A 21,832-nucleotide genomic window follows, 5' to 3' on the forward strand; every position below is an offset into this window, starting at 1 on the left:
CCAAGGATATACCCCAGCCCTGACCACCTTGGGCTGGCTATCAGCCAATAGGGAAATCCCTGACCATGTAGGGAAGACTGGTCATTGGCTGCACCCCCCCCCCCCCTTATCAGATGGGAAGGAATGTGAGGAATTGGGCTTTGTCTGAGTTCACTCTGACTTAGCTCAGACTTCAGTTTACTAATAAAGCTAAAATAATGTAATATATGGGAATAGAATGCCGTGCTTAGGCAGTTGCCTGGGCATTAGTTAAACTAAGTTGCTGGACTAATAACATTACAAACTAGGATACATGTGCATATCTATATCTATCTATATATACACATACATACATACAGGTAAAAAATGGGTAATTTGGTATTACTTAGGCGAATTCCTAACTTCCACATAGTTTGATTTTTTTTGCGGTTCCCATCAGACGTTTTTTGGATGTTATGAGCAGGATGTCCCAATTCTGACTTGGAGGTATTTTTTCTAAAATGCTTCTCATTGTCTGCCCTAATTCTGTGGCTTCGTTTTCTAATACCTTTCAAGTATTTAAACACTTGGTACTGTTTGCTGCAATTAACCGTTACTGGAAACGTAGGATTACAGTGCGGCCCCAGAGTATTTGGGGTTTTTGACTATTCTGGCCCTACTTGCTCAGCATTTTGGAGATTTCTACTGAGAGCCACTTACGTTGGAAAGAAAGCTGTTTTGCTGTATTGGAGAGAACCCCATGCACCCACGCTGGAAACATGGCGGATACATATGATAGAACTTTTAAAGTTGGAAAGGTGTGGGATTCAGAGTCTTTCCTCCGAGGAGGGACAGTTGTTTCAGAGCACATGGGAGAATGTTTGGGCTACACTTCAACCGGTAGCACAAAGCAGACTATTAAACAGTTAACACTAAGTTGTTCCCCATTATGGACAAGAAATTGGAAAGTATTGAGGGGGGATAAGGGGGGAAGGGGGGGGGGAAGAAATTGAGTTGTAAAAAGAAATGATTGTATATGTGCAACTAATAGCTGTGTTTCAGTGAGAGTATTATGTACTTCAGTTAACGGTTTGTTCAATAAAAATGATTTAACCATAAACACTTGGTACATGTTACCATGTTATGCATTTTGTTTATACTATGTATAACCACTTTTCTTAAAAAAAACAAAAAAAAAAAACTAAAAGCAATGAGCAGCTATTAAATAATTATATAAAGCAAAGTAAATCTGTTGCATTTCGTTGACCTTCTAGGGTATACCTATTTAGGTCCTTAAGACTCAGTTCTTACTCAGTTCTCACCTATCTTGAGGGCCCATGCAGAAAGCCTCGCAGTATAGCTTGCTTTTACCACGAAATTAGCTCAGAAAAATATTGTGGCATGCTGTAATCAGTGAGCATGCTAGTTATTGCTGCATTAAAATTGTGGCAGTAATCTAAAGCTCATTGTTAAATGTCACTTTTCCTGTCGGTGCCTGAGGAAGGGTGATATTTAAAGAGAAAAGAAGCTGCAGGCAAGCAACACCTGTTCCTACCTCCTATCCTGACCCCCGACTGGACTAAAAAAATTCCTTGGTGTCTAGCGGGGACCCCCCCCAACCCTGTAACTTAGTAGTGCCCACTTGCTCCTGGTTCTGCTGCTGTTATCTTCAAAATAAGAGCACCCTGCTCTGTACAGTGCATTCTGGCAGATTGACCCTGCACAGTGCATCCCAGAATGCACCACATGGGGCAGGGTGCTGCATTTTGAATGTGACAGCAGCAGAGACGAGAGTGAGTGAGAATCGCTTCTGCCTCATTTAAGTTAAGGGGTTGGGGGGAGTCCCACTAGACACCAAGGAATTTTTTGGAAGTTGAGGGAGAGGAAGGGGAGAGCAAGGGTGAGGGGCCATTAGACTCCCAAAGCAAGTTTGTTCCTCCCCCCTAATATTGTTGGAAATGGAGTTCCATGGGACTCCTGCAGAAAGCAATCCAGGCAGAGTCATGTTGGAGGGAGAGAAGGGGTGCCACTAGACACCCACTCCTCTTCAACCAACTCTTTAATGCTGCCCTGGACCTGATGAAAACATTCTGATGCTAGATGTGCATCAAAAATATATATTTTGTTGCATGGCCATGGCGTTAATGACTGTGTTACCATGCATTTTAATGTTGTGTGTGGTAATGGTTTCTGTGCAAGTTAACACCCAAGATGAAGCCATTGTTCTGCCGGTAAAACCTGTGGTAATGCTTTCTGCATTAGCCCCTTGGTGAAAATCCCATACCATTTTGGTTGTTTTTCTGTGGATTGCCTCTAGTACCTTACTGAAGTAGAGCCTCCAAACTGGACACTGTATTCTGAGGCCAAATTAATGTCTTGTGCAGTGGTGTTATGTGAAGATGAGGCTATTGTGAAGATGAAGCTCCTCTTATCCCCACACAGGAGACCTCCTCTGCAGACTGATGCCTTTTCCACTCAGCTTCACTTTGAGTTCCCTGGTCCTCCAGAACCAGCGGGTAGTCTGTTGGCCTTTTTTCCCACTTCCCTGGGGATACAATTACTGCCTGGGTCTGACCAACCCTCTGCTCTTCCCTTGGCTTCAGCTTTCAGACAGTGTTATTCAACTGCCAAGGGTAGCAGGGATTCTCTGATGTCCTTGTTTTCAGGTGGTTATTTCAACAAGGTCCCATCTGGGGTGCCATTTTGTAAGCCCACAGGGGTGCTCTCTGATGTGCCGGGGCCTTTAGTGGCTCCTGCCGAGCCTCACTAGCCCTTTGCTTCAGGGAACCACCTTGAAAACCAGACTTCTCGGTGACTGCGTTGACTCGGGCCTCTATGTTTGGGCCTCCCCTTTCCCTCAGGGTGACCCCTCTATTAACCTTCAGTCCTGGCCCGGCCTCCCCGCTGTATCTCCTGGTAACCAATCCCCCCTTACCAGTTCTTCTGGTGGGTTCCCCCTGGTCACCCTTCTCTGGAAGATAGCGCAGCTTCCTCTGCTTGCCAAAAATATGCAAATTAGCTGGTTGCATGTAAATTCAGTTTATTAGAGCTAGGTTACAGTCTTTTGGGAACCTGGCTTTCCAACTCTTCTTTGACTGCAATTCACCCTCCTGAGACCATTTACTGGGGAACATCTGGGTCTCAGGATATAACAGCCACCTCCCCTGGATAGGACACACTTTATTCACCTTAACCTTACGGTCCTATCCTCCACCCCACGGCTGTTAGTTCTGTCTCAGTAGCAGTTGTGCAAAACAATCATATCCATTGCCTGACCCCCACCAGGTAAGTACCTCTTTGAGTTTGGAGGGAACCTTCTCCTGATCTCTCTCTTGAGCTCTACTTCAGCAAGCCTCTTTCTTCAGTCCCTGGCTTATAATTCTCCAGTTCTGGGTGTTGCAGGTCCCCCCATCTTCTCTCCCCTCCCTTGGCTTAGAGGATGCTTTTATAGGGTGCCCAATAATCCATCCCACCTCTCTTTAGGCCTCTCCCCCTGCTTCCAGAAAGGTCTGCACCCAGAACTCTCTCCACCTTTCCAGCTTCCACTCAGAGAGTCCCCCTGGTGGCCTCCCCAGGGAAGTACAGGTCCTATGCCACGAGCACCCCCTAGCCGTTCCTTCTGGTCACTACCATGGACTATACTCTTTGGCTCCCTCTAGTGGCCAGATCAGGGCATTTTTAGGTTTTCAATGGGAGAGCGCCCTCTGGCGGCCTCCTCATGTAAGGGCAGTCCCTGTGTTTATCACAGTTATCACGGTTTTTTTTTTTTTTGCTGGCTATGCCTTTCTTTATGCAGCCTGACATCCCTCTAGCTTTGACCACCACATTGCTTGGTTACCTTGAAACCATTAGACAATATTACCTTGAGTTGTTGTCCTAACTTGTGCCCATTGGCTTCTTCCTTTTCCCCCCACTCCCTATTTTATGTAACGCTTTTGGATTTCTACACCCTAAAGCCATAGTTTTGTAGTGCTTCACATTAGAGGTAAGCTTCTAGGCATTTAACTACTCTTAATTTTTTTTTCTTTTAGATTGCTTCTAATTTTGTCCCCTCCCTTAGGGTGTCCACTCTATTGCAGATCTCTGTGTTGTTTACAAAAGGCAAATTTTCTCTTCTATCACTCACAAAGATATTGAAACGAGGTGGTCTAGGCACCAACCTTATTTGATTATACGCCTCACAAAAAAGAAAAGAGCTTGAGGCATGTTAAACATATAAAAATAGATTTGATAAGATTATTGAACCTCAAGACATGGGAGGGTTGTAAATGTATGTTCCTTGTCATCAAGCAGATGCAGCCATTACAGATGGGTTGTGTCCATCAACCAGCAGAGGGAGATAGAGAGCACACTTTTTTCAGTGCCTCATACCAGCTTGCTCCACTACCTCTCTTCTGTATTCTCTATCTCCCCTAGCAGAGTGGCTGCAGCTTCTTCGAGGTCCATCTAAAATCTGCCTGGAGGTTGCTCCTGTGCTTTTGCCAGTTGTTAGCAGGGGTGTTGGAGGCTATAGCAGCTTCACTTTAAAGGCACATAGGTTCGCCCTTTCCCTGCCTTACCCATACCTCCATGGATGTGGGCACATTGCTTAGCTTTCCCTGTCCTTCCCCACCAACAGTGGATGCAGGCACATAGGTTTGCCCTTTCCCTGCCTTTCCCACTCACCTGAGCCTTCGGAGTTCTATTTACCTCTGCTTTCCTCACAGCGTTAAAAAAAAAAAAAAAAGGAACAGAGGTTTTTCCTTGCCTTTTTCTGTGGGACCGGAGCTGTGATACTCGGCCCAGTGAGGTAAGAGTGTTTTTTGACTCCTCCGGGGTGGGCCCGCGAGTCACCTGACCCCCTCGCAGTCTCTAGAATATTTGGGGGCCAGGTTCGACACAGCCTCGGGGTATGTGTACCTACCCGAGCAAAGGCGGTGCAAACTTCAGAATCAGGTCCGTCTGCTCCTGAGGATGCCCCGCCCGTGAGCTTGGGAAATTGTCCAGCTGCTTGGATCGATGACGGCCACCATGGAACTGGTGCCCTGGGCGAGAGCGCACCTGAGACCTCTACAGTATGCTCTACTCCAAAGATGGTCTCCAGTATCTCAGGATTACCAATGCAGACTCTCTTGGCTCCCTGCGGCCCGACTCAGCAGGGAGTGGTGGCTCTCAGACAGCATGCTGCGGCGAGGAATGCAGCTGGCGCTCCCCGATTGGTGCCTAGTGGTGACAGATGCCAGTCTGAAAGGCTGGGGCACACATTGCAAGGGGAAGCATGCCCAGGGTCTATGGACACCCGAGAAGTCGGAGTGGTCCATCAACCGCCTAGAGTTGAAAGCGGTGTTTCAGGCGCTTCTGGCCTTTCAAGTGACCCTGGAAGGATTGGCTGCCAGAGTGATGTTGGACAACACGACAGCAGTGGCCTACATAAATCGACAAGGCGGCACTCAGTGCAGAGCTCTAGCCGCGCAGGCGAACAAATTTGCCACTGGACCGAGCTGCATCTACAGTTTCTGTCGGCAGCTCACATTGTAGGTCAGAGCAACGTGCAAGCCGATTATCTAAGCAGGCATCAGATTGATCCAGCGGAGTGGGAACTTGCAGACGAAATGTTTCTGCAGATATGTGCCAAGTGGGGCAAGCCCATGATCGATCTAATGGCGACAAGCACCAATGCCAAAGTCCCGTGCATCTTCAGCAGACGGAGAGATCTTCACGCGGCGGGGTTGGATGCCTTGGCTCAACCCTGGCCTCCGGGCCTACTGTATGTGTTCCCTCCATGGCCCTTGATAGGGTGAGTGCTCCTGCGGATTTGGCTGCATCCAGGAGAAGTGGTTCTCTTCGTCCCGGATTGGCCCAGGAGGCCTTGGTATGCAGACCTCCGACAGATGCTCATAGAGGATCCCCTTCAGTTACCTCTGGTTCCCAACCTGCTGTCACAGGGTCCGGTGACCATGGAGGACGCCGGCCGATTTGGTCTTATGGCCTGGCGATTGAGAGGGCGCAATTGAGAGGCAGAGGTTATTCCAATAAAGTAATTACCTCTCTCCTGCAAGCCCGCAAGCGTTCCACTTCTGTGGCTTATGCCAGGATTTGGCGCCAGTTTGAAGTCTGGTGTGCTTCCAGAGAGAGCACACCTCTGCGGGCTCCTGTCTCGCCGATTCTGGACTTTTTGCAGGATGGTGTACAAAAAGGCTTGGCCTATAATTCCCTGTGGGTGCAAGTGGCAGCGTTGGCCTCCCTGCGTGGCAAGGTTGAAGGCGTGTCTTTAGCTACTGATCCGGATGTGGCACGGTTTCTTAGAGGGGTTCTTTGGCTCCGTCCTCCTGTGCGTGCACCTTGTCCAGCTTGGAACCTGGGGCTAGTGCTGAAGGCCCTTCAGGGTGCTCCCTTTGAACCGCTTCGGCGTGCTTCAGAGAAAGATTTGACACTGAAGGCCGTCTTGTTAGTGGCCATTATTTCGGCGAGACGGGTGTCAGAGCTCCAGGCGCTGTCCTGTAGAGACCCTTTTCTGCAGTTTTCAGAGTCCGGGGTCACGGTTCGGACCGTGCCTTCCTTCTTGCCTAAGGTGGTTTCAGCGTTTCACCTAAACCAACCTATTTTCTTGCCCTCCTTTGTCGAGGAGGAGTTTCCAGAATCTTTTGGGCAATTGCACCTGTTGGACGTGCGCAGGACTCTGCTGCAGTATCTGCGAGTTACTAACTCTTTCAGGACCTCTGATCATCTGTTTGTTTTGCTATCAGGTTCTCGCAGAGGGTCTCTAGCGTCTAAAGCCACTATTGCCCGCTGGCTTAAAGAATCTATCTTTTCAGCTTATTTGCTTGCCGGCCGGCCTCCGCCTGATGCCTTTAAGGGTGCATTCCACTAGAGGAATTTCCTCTTCTTGGGCTGAAACTGGAGCACTCTCTCTTCAAGAGATTTGTAGTGCAGCAACATGGGCTTCTAAGCTCTCTTTTGCCTGACATTACAGGCTGGATGTGGCTGCCAGGAGGGGACGCACATTTTGGAGCGCAAGTGCTGGCGCGTGGTGTGGCTTGTTCCCACCCTATCTAGGGATTGCTTTGATACATCCCATCTGTAATGGCTGCATCTGTTTGATGACAAAGAAGGGAAAATTAGGTTCTTACCGTGATAATTTTCTTTCCTTTAGTCATAGCAGATGCAGCCATGATCTCTCTCTGTCTGATGCTATCTGCTGTAAATCTATTTCAGGTTCTGTTCATGTTTCCTGGAGATTCCGTCCTTGGGAGAAAGTCAGAAAACAGTCTTCAGGATTCTTGTTAAATTAAAGGAGGATGACTTAATTCCCTCCAGTTTCATGTTTTGGAGGATGTTTATTCCCTCCGGGAGGATGAGTTTATTCCCTCCAGTTATGTCTCAGTGGAGGATGAGTTTATGCCCTCCAGGAGGATGTTTCATTCCCTCCATTCTGAGTTAATGCCCTTTGTTGTAGGGCCATCGTTTGCTGTGAGGAAAGCTCATGTTATTCCCATTGCGGTTTGCCATACTGCTTTGGAAACTTCAAATACTGAAGAGAGGTAGTGGAGCAAGCTGGTATGAGGCACTGAAAAAAGTGTGCTCTCTATCTTCTTATGCTGGTTGATGGACACAACCCATCTGTAATGGCTGCATCTGGTATGACTAAAGGAAAGAAAATTATCACGGTAAGAACCTAATTTTCCCTTACTGGAGAAAATATGAATGGATTTGTAAATTAAATACTGGATACCCAATGGACTAAGTTTAATTACTAGTTTGACATTTGTGTTTGAGTGCTTTCCGTTTCTATTTGATTGGGTTGATAAGTGCAGTATAATAGTAAGATGGCTGTGTAGTAACCTGGTTTCTAGTTTGTCCTTGGTGAAGAAACAGACATTGAAATAATACAAAACTTGAAAAATTCCTAACACAAATGTAGCAAACTACAACTATACCTATGAATAGGCAGCACTACAAATATTACATTGTGCTCTAGAACACCAATACAGTTAGTTGAGAATAGAGCCATTAGGTTGCTGAACCATGTGAGGGCTAGGAACTCGGTGACATGCCTTGAGGGATCAGCATTGGCTGCCAGTTGTGGCTCGAATTAAGTAGAAAATTTTGGTTTTAGCTCGCCAGGCTTAATTTTCTGAGATTTCTAGCTATTTTCATTCCTTGCTGGTGCCCTATCACCTGCTGCATCATTTGCGGTCCTCGCAGGCAAATTATTTGGTTATTCCATCTTGTTTTAGAAGCTGGCTATGTTTCTCAAGTAGGACTGCATTTAGTATAGTCACTCCAAAGTTATGGAATACTTTACCTTTTGATTTGAGAACTGAAACATCGATTCCTCGATTTTAAGAAGAAGTTCTTGAAAACATGGCTTTTTCAGCAATTTTTTTTTTAGCTTAGTGGATCTTGGTTTGAGTAGTTCTGGTAGAGCTGTTCTCCCTATTGTCACAGGGTTTTTTAAATGGTCTTTTGGTGCTCTACTGTTTTGTAACTGCTGTTCTCCGAGGCCAGGCAAGCCTATAATTATCATACATCAGTAACGCAGGGTCCATGTTGCCAGTCTGGAGCTTGTAGCAAGCTTAAAAATAGGTCTTTGGGTGCAAGATGTGCTCCATCATGCATATGTGAGTGCCTTCCCGCTGGCTGTGAGACCACAGGACCAGCAGTTCTCTTTTATTTCTGCATTGAGAAGAGGATGTATCATATCCACTCCTCATAGCTGGTTCAGTTGGTCTTTTTGTGCCTTCTTTTTTTTTCCTCTTTCTTTATACCTCTTTTGGAGTTTTTCTTATCTTATCCTTCCTCTGTATATTATTTTTGCCTTTTTTCTGTTTTTTTTTGTTTGTTATTGCACTCACTAGGCTGCATTTAGGCTTGAGCTTCCAGTCAGGTTTTCCTCTTTTCTTCTTTTTTTTTGGTGCTCTTCTCTTTATTTAGCACCATTGAGTTGTTTGATTTGGCCATGGCTGTTTTTCCTTTCATGTCATCGAAGGTTCCCAGTGGCTTTAAGCTCTGCAGTCTGTGCAACAGAACCATCTTTGGCAAGGACACCTATTCTTGGTGTCTATAGTGTTTGGGGCCTGATCAGACTCCTGCAAACTGTATTCTGTCTTCATATGAAGAAAGTACAGTTAGCTAGAGAGGCTCAGAGAAAAGATTTTTGGAGTCTGGTCCGAAGCATTGACATCTATGTTGGCGTCGGTGTCTTTGGGTGTTGCATTAGGTGTATCTGTCCATACGGCTGCGAGATCCTTGTACACTGGGAATAACCGTGCATTGAATGGGTCTCCACTTGCCTCAACGCCTGCTGCTGTGCAAGGCCCTTGGACGATCGGTGTCAGACCCGACCCCTGACATGACGCGAGAACTCAAACGTTTTCCTGTTTGGCACTGTGGAGTAACGATGCCATATTTATAAATGATATGGAAATTGAAATGATGAGTGAGGTGATTAAATTTGATGATGACACAAAACTATTCAAGGTTGTTAAAACATGTGGTCTGTGAAAAATTGAAGGAAGACACAGCATCCAAATGGTAGATGAAATTTAATGTGGACAAATGCACATTGGAAAGAATAATCTGAATCATAGTTACCCAAAACTAGGGTCCACCTAGGGGGTCAGCAAAGATCTAGGTGGTGTTGCAAATAATGGGCTGAAATCTTTTGCTCAGTGTGCAAACAGGATGCTATGAATTATTAGGAAAGGGAAGGTGAATAAGACTGAAAATACTATAATGCCTCTGTATCTCTCTATGGTGTGACCTCACCTTGAGTATTGCATTCAGTTCTGGTCGCTGTATCTCAAATAGCAGAATGAGAAAAGGCTCAAAGAAGAATGAACAAATTTATAAAGGGCATGGAACGCCTCTCGTATGAGGAAAGACTAAAGAGGCTAGGACTCTTAAGTTTGGAAAAGAGACGGATGAGGGGAGATATGATTTATTTATTTATTTGTTGCATTTGTATCCCACCTTATCACACCTCTTTGCAGGCTCAAAGTGGCTTACAATACATCATGAGTAGTGGAAAAGTGTTAGTATAAACATTTAGTATTGCATGATCTTGTTAGTATGATGATAAAAACAAAGTAGTAGTATACAAGCAGATTTTAAGAAACAGTTCTGAGATTAAATCGGCGAGTTGTGTAGTGTAGGTTCACTTAGGTTGGTCTTTTTGGTATGCTCTTTCAAAGAGATGGGTCTTCAGTAATATGCAGAAGTTCGTTCTTTCGTAAGTCGATTTCAAGTTGCGCGGCAGTGCGTTCCATAACTGTGTGCTCAAGTAGGCGAAGTTTGACGCGTGCATTAGTTTGTATTTCATTCCTTTACAACTGGGAAAGTGCAGATTTGAGTTCTACAAAATCCTGAGTGGTGTAGAACGAGTAGAAGTGAATTGATTTACTCATTCCAAAAGTACAAAGACTAGGGGACATTCATGGAAGTTACAGGGAAATATTTCTTCACTCATTGAATAGTTACTCTGGAACTCATTGCCGGAGGATATAGGTTAGCATTCTGGGTTTTAAAAAGCTTGGACAAGTTCCTGAAGCAAAAGTCCTTAGTCTGCAATTGAGACAGTCATGGGAAAGCTACTGCTTGCCCTGGGATTGGTAGCATGGAATGTTGCCACTATTTGGGTTTCTTCCAGGTACTGGGTTAGATGGACCATTGGTCTGACCCAGTATGGCTATTCTTACGTTCTTAAGAAGTATAGGCATCGGTTCCCATCAATGCATGTGCCGGGAGCTCCAAAGCACCGAGGATTTTACCAGTCCCCGAGAAGCATCAGTGCTGGGAGGACTGCTTCCCTTCTATACAGGAGGTGCTGATGAGTAGGTATCTACATAGCCAGGACCAGACATTTCACTTCGACCCTCAGATTCAACAGCCTGCTTCTACACCAGCACCCCAGTCTTCCTCAATGTCATCGAGATGAGCACCTCCAGTCCTTGCTCCCCGAGCTGTTGGGATTCTTTCAGAGTGCATCGCCATCTGTGATGTTTGTGTCAGCCATGCCTCTTGCTCCAGTCCCACATGGCCATCATCCTGGGGTGAAGTCTCCGCCAACGGCGCTTGTGGTCTCTATGTCGACAGCCACCCATGTTGGCACATCCTCAACGTTGAATGAAGCTTTGCTGGAGTCGAAGCCAGAGCTGACATCTCAATGCCCCTCTTGGGGTCGAGGTACCTGTACATCGAGGTGGCCTCGGTTTCGGCCCTCCCATGAGAAGATCTTGGCCAACACCAATGAGGAGTGCTCATGGGATTCAGAAAAGGATCCATGGTACTTCTCGGAGTCCTGTGTCATCCCATCTGATTCTTTCCCTCCACAGGAAAGGAGGAAGTCTCCACCTGAGAGCGTTTCCTTCCCCTCTTTTGTAAAGGAGATGGCGGCTGCCAACCCAATTTCTTTGGAAGTGGAGGACGAGCCTAGGGTTAAAATGTTTGAGATCCTGGACTATGACTCTTCTAGAGAGGCTGTGATCTTACGGGACATTCAAGTGAAGGACTGGAAGTCCCCTCTGTCAGACCGTCTCCTCCCCAAGAAGACTGACACCATGTACAGGTTTGATAGGCCCCGATTGTCTCCTCATTCCCTGGTGGTGGAATCCTTGCTCAAAAGGGCCAGGAGTTCTAGGGACTGTTTTGTCGTCCCCTGGCAGAGAAGCTATAACCCTGGATTCTTTTGGGTGGAAGATGTATCGGGCCTCCATGCTTATCTCCTGTACTCAATTCTGTCAGCTTTACATGGGCCTGTGCTTGTGGTCCTTGGTGCGCAGTATGTCTGATTTAGTGGACTGTCTCCCACCACAGCAGACTGTTCACCAGCTGTTCAAGCAGCAGAAGACGTGTCATAGGTTCTTGGCCAGGGGCGCTTACTTTTGATGTGGCCTCTAGGATTTCTGCCCAGATTATAGCGATGCACAGACTCTCATGGCTGTGTGTGTCTGACTTGGACCTGGTGGTCCAGCAGAGATTGGCAGATGCCATGTGCCTGGGGGGGATAATCTTTTTGGAGGGAAGGTGAAGGAGGTCGCTGACCTCATCAAGAAGCACACATACCATCGATTCTCTCTTCCGCCGGGCGCCTTCTGGTCCTGCTGCCTCCTGTAGGAAGTTTTTTGGCAAGTCAAGGAGGAGTACTTATTACTCACAGAGGAGTAGGTACACACCTTCTTTATGCCAGCATCAGCAGGCTCAGCCTCAGTGCACTTGATTGCACCTAAGGCCCAGGCGGCTCCCCCAGTCAAAGCAGGGGGTGAGCTTTTGACTGGTTCCAACAAATCATAGCTGCTATAAAAGTGACCGTCCTGGACAACTTGCTGGTCAGGGGTAGGCTTAAGTTTTACTGAGAAGGGTAGCCCCTTGTAACCTCTGACTGATGGGTTCTTCAAATAGTCCGTCTCAGTTACGCCCTGCATTGGCTTCATAGACCAGATTGCCCACCTGAGAGCATATCAACAGCTCTCAGCATAAGCAGGTACTTGCAGAGGATCTCTGTCCTTCTCAAGGCCTGTGCAGTTGAACCTGTTCCATCAGGGGAAGAAGGGAAGGGAAGGGATTTCCTCAAGGCAGCTTACCTGGTGGACAAATCAACAGCCTGGCTGACAGACTGAGCAGGGTCATGCAACCACATGAGTGGTCGTTTGTGGGCAGTGCCCATGCTGAGATCTTCTGAGTGCGGGGCACCCCATCGGTGAATCTCTTTGCCACTCAGTCCAACCACAAAGTCCTTCAGTTCTGTTCCAGGCACACAATAGACTAGCATTGGATGCCTTCCTCCTTCATTGGAGGACAGGACTTCTGTATGCGTATTCTCCCATTCCTCTTGTGGGGAAGACTTTGTTGAAACTCAAACAGGACTGCAGGACCATGATCTTGATCATTCCCTACTGGTCTCGGCAGATCTGGCTCCCTCTTTTGGAGTTGTTCTCCAAAGAGCTGTGGAGATTAGAGAGTTTTTCGACCCTCATCACGCATAACGAGGGATCTCTTCTGCATCCCAACCCTCATGGCTTGGATGTTGAAAGCTTAGAATTTTCTTCTTTGCATCTTTGAGGGTGTCTCCAGAGTCTTGCTGGCTTCCAGGAAAGATTCCACTAAGATGATGATCTTTCAAATGGAGGTGGTTTGCCAACTGGTGTGAGGGCAAGGCCCTAGATCCTATTTCCAGCCCTATACGGACCCTGCTTGAATACCTTCTGCACCTCTCTGAGTTTATTCTTAAGACCAATTCTGTAAGGGTTCATCGCAGTGCAATTAGTGCTTATCAATGTGTAGAGGGTAAGCCCATCTCTGGACATCCTCTAGTTGCTTACTTCATGAGAGGTTTGTTGTTGACAGAGCCCCATGTCAAACCTCCACCTGTGTCATGGGGCCTCAGTTGTTTTCATTCAGCTGATGAAAACTGCTTTTGAGTCACTTAATTCCTGTCATCTGAAGTGCGTGACCTGGAAGGTCATATTTTTGGTGGCTGTTAACTGCAGCTTTCAGCGTCCCAGGTGGTTATAATCAAAGCAGTTTACACATATACAGTATCTGTGGCACTGGAAGGATAAGTGACTTGCCAAGAGTTACAAGGAGCTTCAGTGGAACTCAAATCCGCCACCTCCACTCCTTTCAAATGTTACTTGAAGATTTCCTACCTACCTTCTTGCAGGTGAAAATACATGTTGATGGTTTTTTGAGTTTGGCTGTCAGGACTTGTTAGTGCCCCTTTCCCACCCCCCATGGGCAACTGCCTAGTCCTGCTGGTGGTTAGGATGGCCATGTTAGGAGAGCCAAACTCTGTTCACAGTAGCACAACTAAATGAAGATATGCTAAACTCTCAATATTTCAGAGGCTACATACTGAAATGTATTCTGACCTGATAGGTATGCTTCTGTTTGCAATTTAAACTGCTCAGGAGGCACTCTCCATTTCTTTTAATAAATCTATACTTCAAAGTAGAATGCAGTGTGGTGTGACTGATTATCTGAATTTCCCAGGGTCTCTGTTCAGCAAATGTGAGGCTATTTCTTTGGCATAACTAGGTGATCCAAAACCCAGCTAAAGTAAAGCAATAAATCTAATTCTTTCAGAGCAGTACTTCTGCTTTCTGGTAATATGTTTAAAAAAGAAAAAAAAAGTCTTTAACTGGAACTGCTGCTCAGTTTCATATTTGTTCTAATTCAGCATTTATTATACTTGTTACCATATGTCTGGTAGACACATATTTTATAAACTATAGTACATTTTTTAAATTAACTTTTAAAAAGACACTAAATTCTTAATATAATGGAACTGCATGATAGTACAAAAAGTAAGAGAGCATTAGGCAGGGAGTATGACATAATCCAGGGCACTGCTTCATTGTATGAGAAAAAGCTGGTGGTTAATATTGCCCTTTGTTAGTTGTTCATATATTATATGACTTGAGCAACACTTGGAACAAATGCTTCTGTTTTTTTTTATTTTGCATTTTAAGATACATAATATTCAATAAAGAATAATAACAAGAAATATAGAAAATAATCACAATACAATTAAATAAAAAGAAAAACTATACACTTCCATTGTCCACAATTAAATGAGAAATGATCCAAGAATCAAGAAATACAAATATCAAGCTATAATCAAGTTCTTAAATATCTATTAAATCAAAGACTGCGCTATACCCTGTAGACTCACTCCAAAATGCTATACAGTTTTGCATTCGGTTCTAAATTTTCACAATAATACTTTCCTTACTTTTTAAACATCCAACTGATTGGGTTCAAAAAATTGATAACGTTTCAAATGCTTCTGTTTTCATTCTGACATATAGTGTCTAGGCAAATGAAGGCTCATGCTACAACAGTGATAGATTTTCATGTTTGCTGTCCATATTTTCAAACTGAAACTTTCTCCTCTTCCAGGCAACAATCGGCATTGACTTTTTATCAAAAACAATGTACTTGGAAGATCGAACAGTGAGTAACTTTTATATATTATAAAGATGAGAATTTTAAATATGGGAAATTTTCACATTCTAGGATTTTCCTTCTGAATGCAACACTATAATTTGTTACATTTTTAGTTTTCAGAGCTGATTACCAAAGGGAAAATGCATGCCTTGTTGCAACTTTTACATTGTCTCTTATGGTTATACTCATTAAGAAATTTGAGAATACCTCTAGGACCCAAATTGCAGGAATGTTTCCATGCTCCTTCTGTTTTGTATTGCCCTATTCTTGTGTTAATATACCTTTATTCTGCTGTTGTCTTGCTTCACTCACCTTTACACTGGTTCTGTACCTGTCTCTTCTTTCCAGGTTTCCAGCTATGCTAGTAGTCTTCCCATCCTCTGACTTTTAGTTTCACTGCATTCCCCCCCCCCCCACCTCCCGTGGTATGTTTGAATAAATTACCTTTTCTTACTCATGTCTAATGACCTGGATTCAGTTCTGCTTACACCCTATCTCAGAGCTTGAACTTACCACTACAGGATGCAAAATTGTTGTAAACAAAGCTTGGGGCTGGGGAGAGATGAGGTTTTTCAGCTGCATTAGCTGAAACAAAAGAGAAGAATCTTCCATTTTTAAATAACTTCTATAGCACCTATATTTCACAAATTCCTTACTGAAGTAAGGAAGTTGCAAGCTTTAGTACCATCTCCAAAAACTCATGAAAATTAAAGTGACTTGCAGTACAAATACTTCACAAAAATATTTTTCCAGTGGTCATGCTTATTGTATAGGAGGTAATGCAACTCTGGTCAACTAGCACTCTTAAATTATGTATAAAAAATATTTTTTTGCGTATAAGAAATGCTGTCAGATCGTATAGGAAATGCTCTCAGATCATTCAAATTCACTCGTATAGCATCTGTAATGGGACATCTGAAAAGGAGAATACATTTTTGATCTCTTTTGTTGGGCCGTTTCCAAAATAACACCCACACCAAGTCATAATAATTGAAAATAATGTGCAGTGTTCAAGTGTCAAAATATTGAATATTCTAAATTAGAGTATGCTCCGTGTCGGTGCATTTCAGTGAGCTTTCTCTATTTTGAACTCTTCCAATGCCCCTTACTACTTCATCATAAACGCCCGGGCGACCATGGGTTTTGTCTGTCAAGACTGTATCAAAGACTCAGGTGGCACCTCTCAACTTGAGTACTTGTTCAGGTGGCTTCAAAGTAGTAAGGTTGCTGACCTCAAAGCACTCATCTTTCCTGTAAAACATGGCACATTAGTGTTCTTTCTTTTATGCTCCCACAAGGCACAGCAATATTACATGTTATATAATGTGATGTGATATATCAAAGAAACAAAAAATGCATTCATGAGGAGAAGAGAATAGAGTGCTAGTTGGCCAGAGTTGCATTAGCTAATTATACCAATCTGTTTTGTGGGAACATTTACTTGAGAAAAACTGGTACAAAATTGGGACTGTATTGTTTATTGTATAGGAGTTGCAGAGTACCACTAGGTGAGAGGACCTTGGATATCTTGAAACGGACCCAAAATAGGGAAAAACTGTATTATATCCATCTCTGGGATCAGGCTTAATGGCACTCGTGTACTCTGGAAGCCCAAGAACTAGCACACAATTTTCAGTCCTTGCAAGTGCAAAACTTCTGGAAATGCTGAGGCAGGACAGGTATTCAACATATCTGTGTTGTGGCTCTGCATCCAAGTCCTCCATACTCTTCTCCTTGTAGAAGTGGTTATTGAAATGAAAGTAGACTGATGGAGTCTCCAAGAAAGCAGTACATAGACTTCTCCCTTGGTAGTTAGAACCAGTGGCGTACCAAGGGGGGGGGGGGGCGGTGGGGGCAGTCCGCTCTGGGTGCACGCTGGGGGGGTGCCGCGCGCCTGTCGGCTCTTCGTTTTCATGCTCCCTTTGCCCCGGAACAGGTTACTTCCTGTTCCGGGGCAGAGGGAGCATGAAAACGAAGAGCTGGTAGGCGCACGGCACCCCCCTCCCAGTGGCGTGCACCCGGGGGGGGGGGGGGGTCGCGCTGTTTCGGGGGGTGCCGCACCCGGGGGGCCGGGTGTCAGCCCCCCTAGGAACGCCACTGGTTAAAACGTTTCAGCTAGCCTCACCATGGAGCCCAATCTATCTATACTGCTACTTGGCATAGTGATTTTTCTCTCCCCTCCCCCCAACACAAGCAGGAATAATTCAATTTTGTCTATATCTTGGTCAGTGGTTCCCAAACCTGGTTTCAGGATATCCGCAATGAATATTCATGAGGTATTTGAGGTTTTTGTTTTGACTTTTTTTTTTTTGCATGCAAATCTAACTCGTACATATTCTTTACGAATATCCTGAAAACCTGAGTGGCTGTGGTTCCACCAGGACAGGCTTGGGAACCACTGATCTGAAAACTAGGGAAAAAACAACTTTTTAGTATTTTTATCCAAAAGCACCCACAAAAATAATAAATTACAAAACTAAAAAGGACAGCTAATTTTTTTCTGTAAGCAATAAATCTGCCAAGTGCATGCATGCAACTCTTTCTCCGAGAAAAAAATAATTTTGGAAAACTATTAGGATTTTATATCTTTTAAGTAGCTACTGTTATTCTTATGGGCCCATTAATGACTATATAATTCATAACAGCCTTGACTTCATTAACTTGAGTAATACGTTAGATTGTAAGCTCTCTCGTTAGATTGTAAGCTCTCTTGAGCAGGGACTGTCCCTCCCCGTGTTTAAACTTGTACAGCGCTGCGTAACCCTGGCAGCGCTATAGAAATGCTAAGTAGTAGTAGTAGTAATACAACATTGGATTAAGTAGACATACTTATAAAGAGCTCAGTGGCAGTGCTGCTGGTTTCCCTTCAGAGGATCCTGCGTTTGATTGCTGGTCAGGTCATGTACCCAGTGTCTAGACTGAGTCTGTGGTAACCCAGGAATCTAGACAGAGCCCTGGTGCTTGACACCTCCCCCCCCCCCCCCCCCCCCCCCCCAGGACTCTTGTTTCTCCTGGAAGTGATAGAGATTTGCTCTGATTAGTTATGAAGGTTTCATGGCACCAGTTCCCAGCTACAAATAAAAACAATGGAGTAAACCACTGGGTCAGAAAATAAAGCTACTGTTGCTTTTAGGAAGAACTTACATTTAAGTGCATTTATCCATATTTTATAGTCAATAGTTTTTTATTAAAGAAAATGCATTTTAACATTGTAATTGAATATTGTATACAATCCTCTTTATCACACCACTTGTTAACAATAACCAACTCTAACATCAACAATTTACTTTTATTATTGTTCTTTTCCCTTTTTTCTCCCCCCCTTTCCAAGCCCCCCCCCCCCACAAACCCTTCCCCCCTCCCTCTCATTCTTCTCCTCCTTGTATGTTTGCACATTTCAGTCATCTCTTTATTGATTATATATTTGCAACGTATTCATTATTAAACTGCGGGCTCTACCCCCCAGCGATTGAATATAGGACTCCCATATTACCCAAAACTCTTTTTTCTTTTTGGAAGTACCTCTCGCATCTTTGGCCTCCCACGTAACGAGCATCTGTAGTCCATTACGCCAATGCCAAAATGAGGGAGCTTCTTCCCGGATCCAATATTGCATTATACACATTTTCCCAATGATACTGGCTTTATACAGAAACTGGTGTTCTGCTCTTCTCAAGGTTGTCCTACTTCCTCTATAACCCAAGATGCACCTCTGGGCAGTCTTATCCATATTTTATAAATAAGCTTATTTGAAAATGTAAAAATCAAACTATTGAGTGAACCAGATAGTAGCTGCTCATGTGTTAGGATCTTTGCCACCTTCAAAATGTAGATGCCAGGATGGATTCATTTGATTATTTACTAGGAGTACTGTTATGAGTACAATAAAATCATCAGGGGTCCCTTACAGTATGGAGTTCAGTGCTATTATTCAAGCATTATTTTATAGAAAGGCTGAGGTGTGTACCGTTCCTTCCTTGGGGGGGGGGGGGGGGGGGAATTAAAAGTAGAAACAACAAATTTTCCTCCTTTTGTGCCTTCTAGCATAATTTGGCTGAGATCCACTGCTTACCACCTTTTATCATATTTTGTTTCCTATCGTTCACCATTCCCAGTTAACTTAATTGATATCCCTAAGCTAAGGATCCATACACCAGGTCTTCCCTTCTCCTCCCCAAATTTCCTAAGGGCTGTGAATGCCATAGTATTCCTGGTTTCCCTAGGCAGCAGAAGACTTGACCTGGGAGTCGAGCACAAATCTTCTGTGTGGTACTGCAGCACTTGCCACTGAGCCACCAGGTCAGCCACGCCAGCTTTCCTTACATTAAATTGTTATAAATCTTTACTGTTGAATATCACATATGCGATATGTTAAAGTGCTGATGTCCTTAGCTAACAACTATAAATTGGAAGCAGATATCTGTCACTAACCATTTATTTTCACGGTACTGAAATCTTTTCACATTATCTCCTTATTTTGTATATCACATTGCCTATCAAATTTGAGTGGTTTTTAAGCAAAGCAGATTTGGGGAATTCGCCATATTAAATGAATATTGATAAATCTATTTTGAACATCAATAGTGCTTTAAAGTTTCTTCAAAACTAAAATGTTTAACTCGGGCCTGATGTAATGTGTGTTATTGCGTTACATACCACCCATTGTCATGTGCTATCATTCGTCCCATTGTACAAAATGGGGTTACAGTAGATAGTAGGAGTTGCCACATTTTAGAAAAGCAAAAAGTAGGTTCAGACAGCCTTTCAAATGAATAGTCAGTGAAACTCTGGGGGGAAAAATGATGAAAGCAGTCAAATGTTTATTGAAGCATTAAAATGGAAAAAGACTTGACACGGACCGTGTTTCATCGTGGAACTCAGGAGTCTTAAAACATGTTGAATGATGCACAAACTATATCTGATGATGATTCATATCATCAAATCTTCAAATATCCCCTCGGGATGCAGGGTAAATACAGAATACTCTAGCATTTTTCCGTACACAGGTCAGGGGGTTGCAGCCAGTGTCCTGCCAGAGATACTTGAAGATTTTATGTATGAATCATCAGCATATATAGTTATGCATCATTGGGCACGTTTTATGACTCCTGAGGCAGGCTTTGCACACTGAAACATGGCTCCATGTCGAGTCTTTCTCCAGTTTGATGCTTTGATAAACATTTGCTCTCATCATTTTACCCGGTGGCCTCTGATTGAATTATTTGGAAGGCTTTCTGTCTGTTCCTACTTTTTCCTTTTCCTAGGCTTTTTGTTATGTAGGGATTTTTGTCCTTTTTTTTTTTTTTTTTTTTGCCTGCTTTGCCACATCTTAGCAGCTCATGCTGTTACGTTGGGCTGTTTGCATTTAACTAGCATAGTTGATCCTCAGGATCTGAATGAATATTGGTGTTTCAGAATATGTGCATCTGGGGGGGTGGTCTAGCAAGCACTTCTGGAGATGTGCAGTGCATCAGAGAGTCCAAGAAAAATTATCAGTTTTTAGTTTTTGAAGCACAAAACATTTTTTGCTTAAGGTAATGCAACAATTCTTTGTATTTGATTCTTGGGAATTCTCGGCTCTGCATAAATCCTTTCTGTAAGACCAAAATTCTTCAACAATGCAGAGAATAACACTTTAGCACTTCTTGCATTTTCTTAATGACCTTGGAAAGAGGACTTTGAAATTCAATTTTAAATTGATGCATTTGTATTTTAATTTACAAGCATAATTACATAGAACTTTGTAGCAACAAACCAATCCTTACCTTCATTTTCCTTATAATAATCCTTTCTGCCCCTTCTCATTCTTACTAGTAGTCTTTGTAAAAATGCATTCATAATTAAATTCTGTCATTAGTTAAACTATGTTGGGTTCTTGGAGAACATTGTTATATAACAAGTGTAATGAAATTTGTAGTTCATGTAGTAATCTCATCTAATGGTGCCAACACAATTTTTTCAGTTTTCCAGCAAAGCCTTGAAGATCCTTTTGGACATATATAGTAGCTTTCATGGTCATACAGCATGCCTTATTCTTTCCATTGAAACTGTTGCTTCTCTAGAGCACCATTTCTACTCCTAGGAGAATTCTGCCCAAGTTCTCAATTCTGCATATTAAATTTGGAAAACTAAGCATAATTCAATATGTTTTCAATAATGCAATTTAAAATGCAATACAGTAAAGTTATTGCAGATTTTATTTCTGCAAAATTCCCTCATGAGAAGTGGGCTTAAAATTTAAGGATACCCTTCACTCTCTCCACTTATCTGGCTCAAACCCGTCCTCAGGCACATCTTCCCTCTTCCCCAAGGCCTGAACCTATAACATAAGATTAGCCATACTGGGTCAGACCACTGGTCCATCTAGCCCAGTATCCTGCTTCCAACAGTGGCCAATCCAGGTCACAAGTACCTGGCAGAAACCCAGTTAGTAGCAGTGGCTTCCTCATGTCCATCTTAATAACAGACTGGACTTTTCCTCCAGGAACTTATCCAAACCTTTTTTAAACCCAGATACGCTAACTGCTGTTACCACATCATCCAGTTGTGAGTTCCAGAGCTTAACTATTCTTTGAGTGAAAAAATAGTTCCTATTTGTTTTAAAAGTATTTCCATGTAATTTCATTGAGTGTCCCTTGGTCTTCGTACTTTTTGAAAGCGCTGTCTCTCTTCTAGTCTGAAGAGCCCTAACCTCTTTAGCCTTTCCTCATATGGGAAGAGTTCCATTCCCTTTATAATTTTGGTTGCTCTTCTTTGAACCTTTTCTAATTCTACTGTATCTTTTTTTGAGATGTGGCGACCAGAATTGAACGCAGTACTCAAGGTGTGGTCGCACAATGGAGTGATACAGAGGCATTATACATGGTCTTATTTTGCAACCCTTTCTTAATAATTCCTAGCATCCTGTTTGCTTTTTTGGCTGCTGCTGCACACTGGGCAGAAGATTTCA

The 21,832-nt window shown here is 43.7% G+C and overlaps 1 protein-coding gene across 2 annotated transcripts in view; it reads left to right on the forward strand.

Annotated features, from left to right (window-relative positions):
- The window catches only part of RAB6A (RAB6A, member RAS oncogene family), a 230,997-nt gene that overhangs the window by 157,277 nt on the left and 51,888 nt on the right, over positions 1-21,832 (forward strand). For both annotated transcript variants that reach the window (XM_030200021.1, XM_030200022.1), the window contains one exon: positions 14,836-14,889. In XM_030200021.1, coding sequence (XP_030055881.1) covers positions 14,836-14,889 — 54 coding nt within the window. The remainder of the gene's footprint in view (positions 1-14,835; positions 14,890-21,832) is intronic.

Source organism: Microcaecilia unicolor, chromosome 4 (genome assembly GCF_901765095.1).
Source record: "Microcaecilia unicolor chromosome 4, aMicUni1.1, whole genome shotgun sequence".
Taxonomy (NCBI): Eukaryota; Metazoa; Chordata; class Amphibia; order Gymnophiona; family Siphonopidae; genus Microcaecilia; species Microcaecilia unicolor.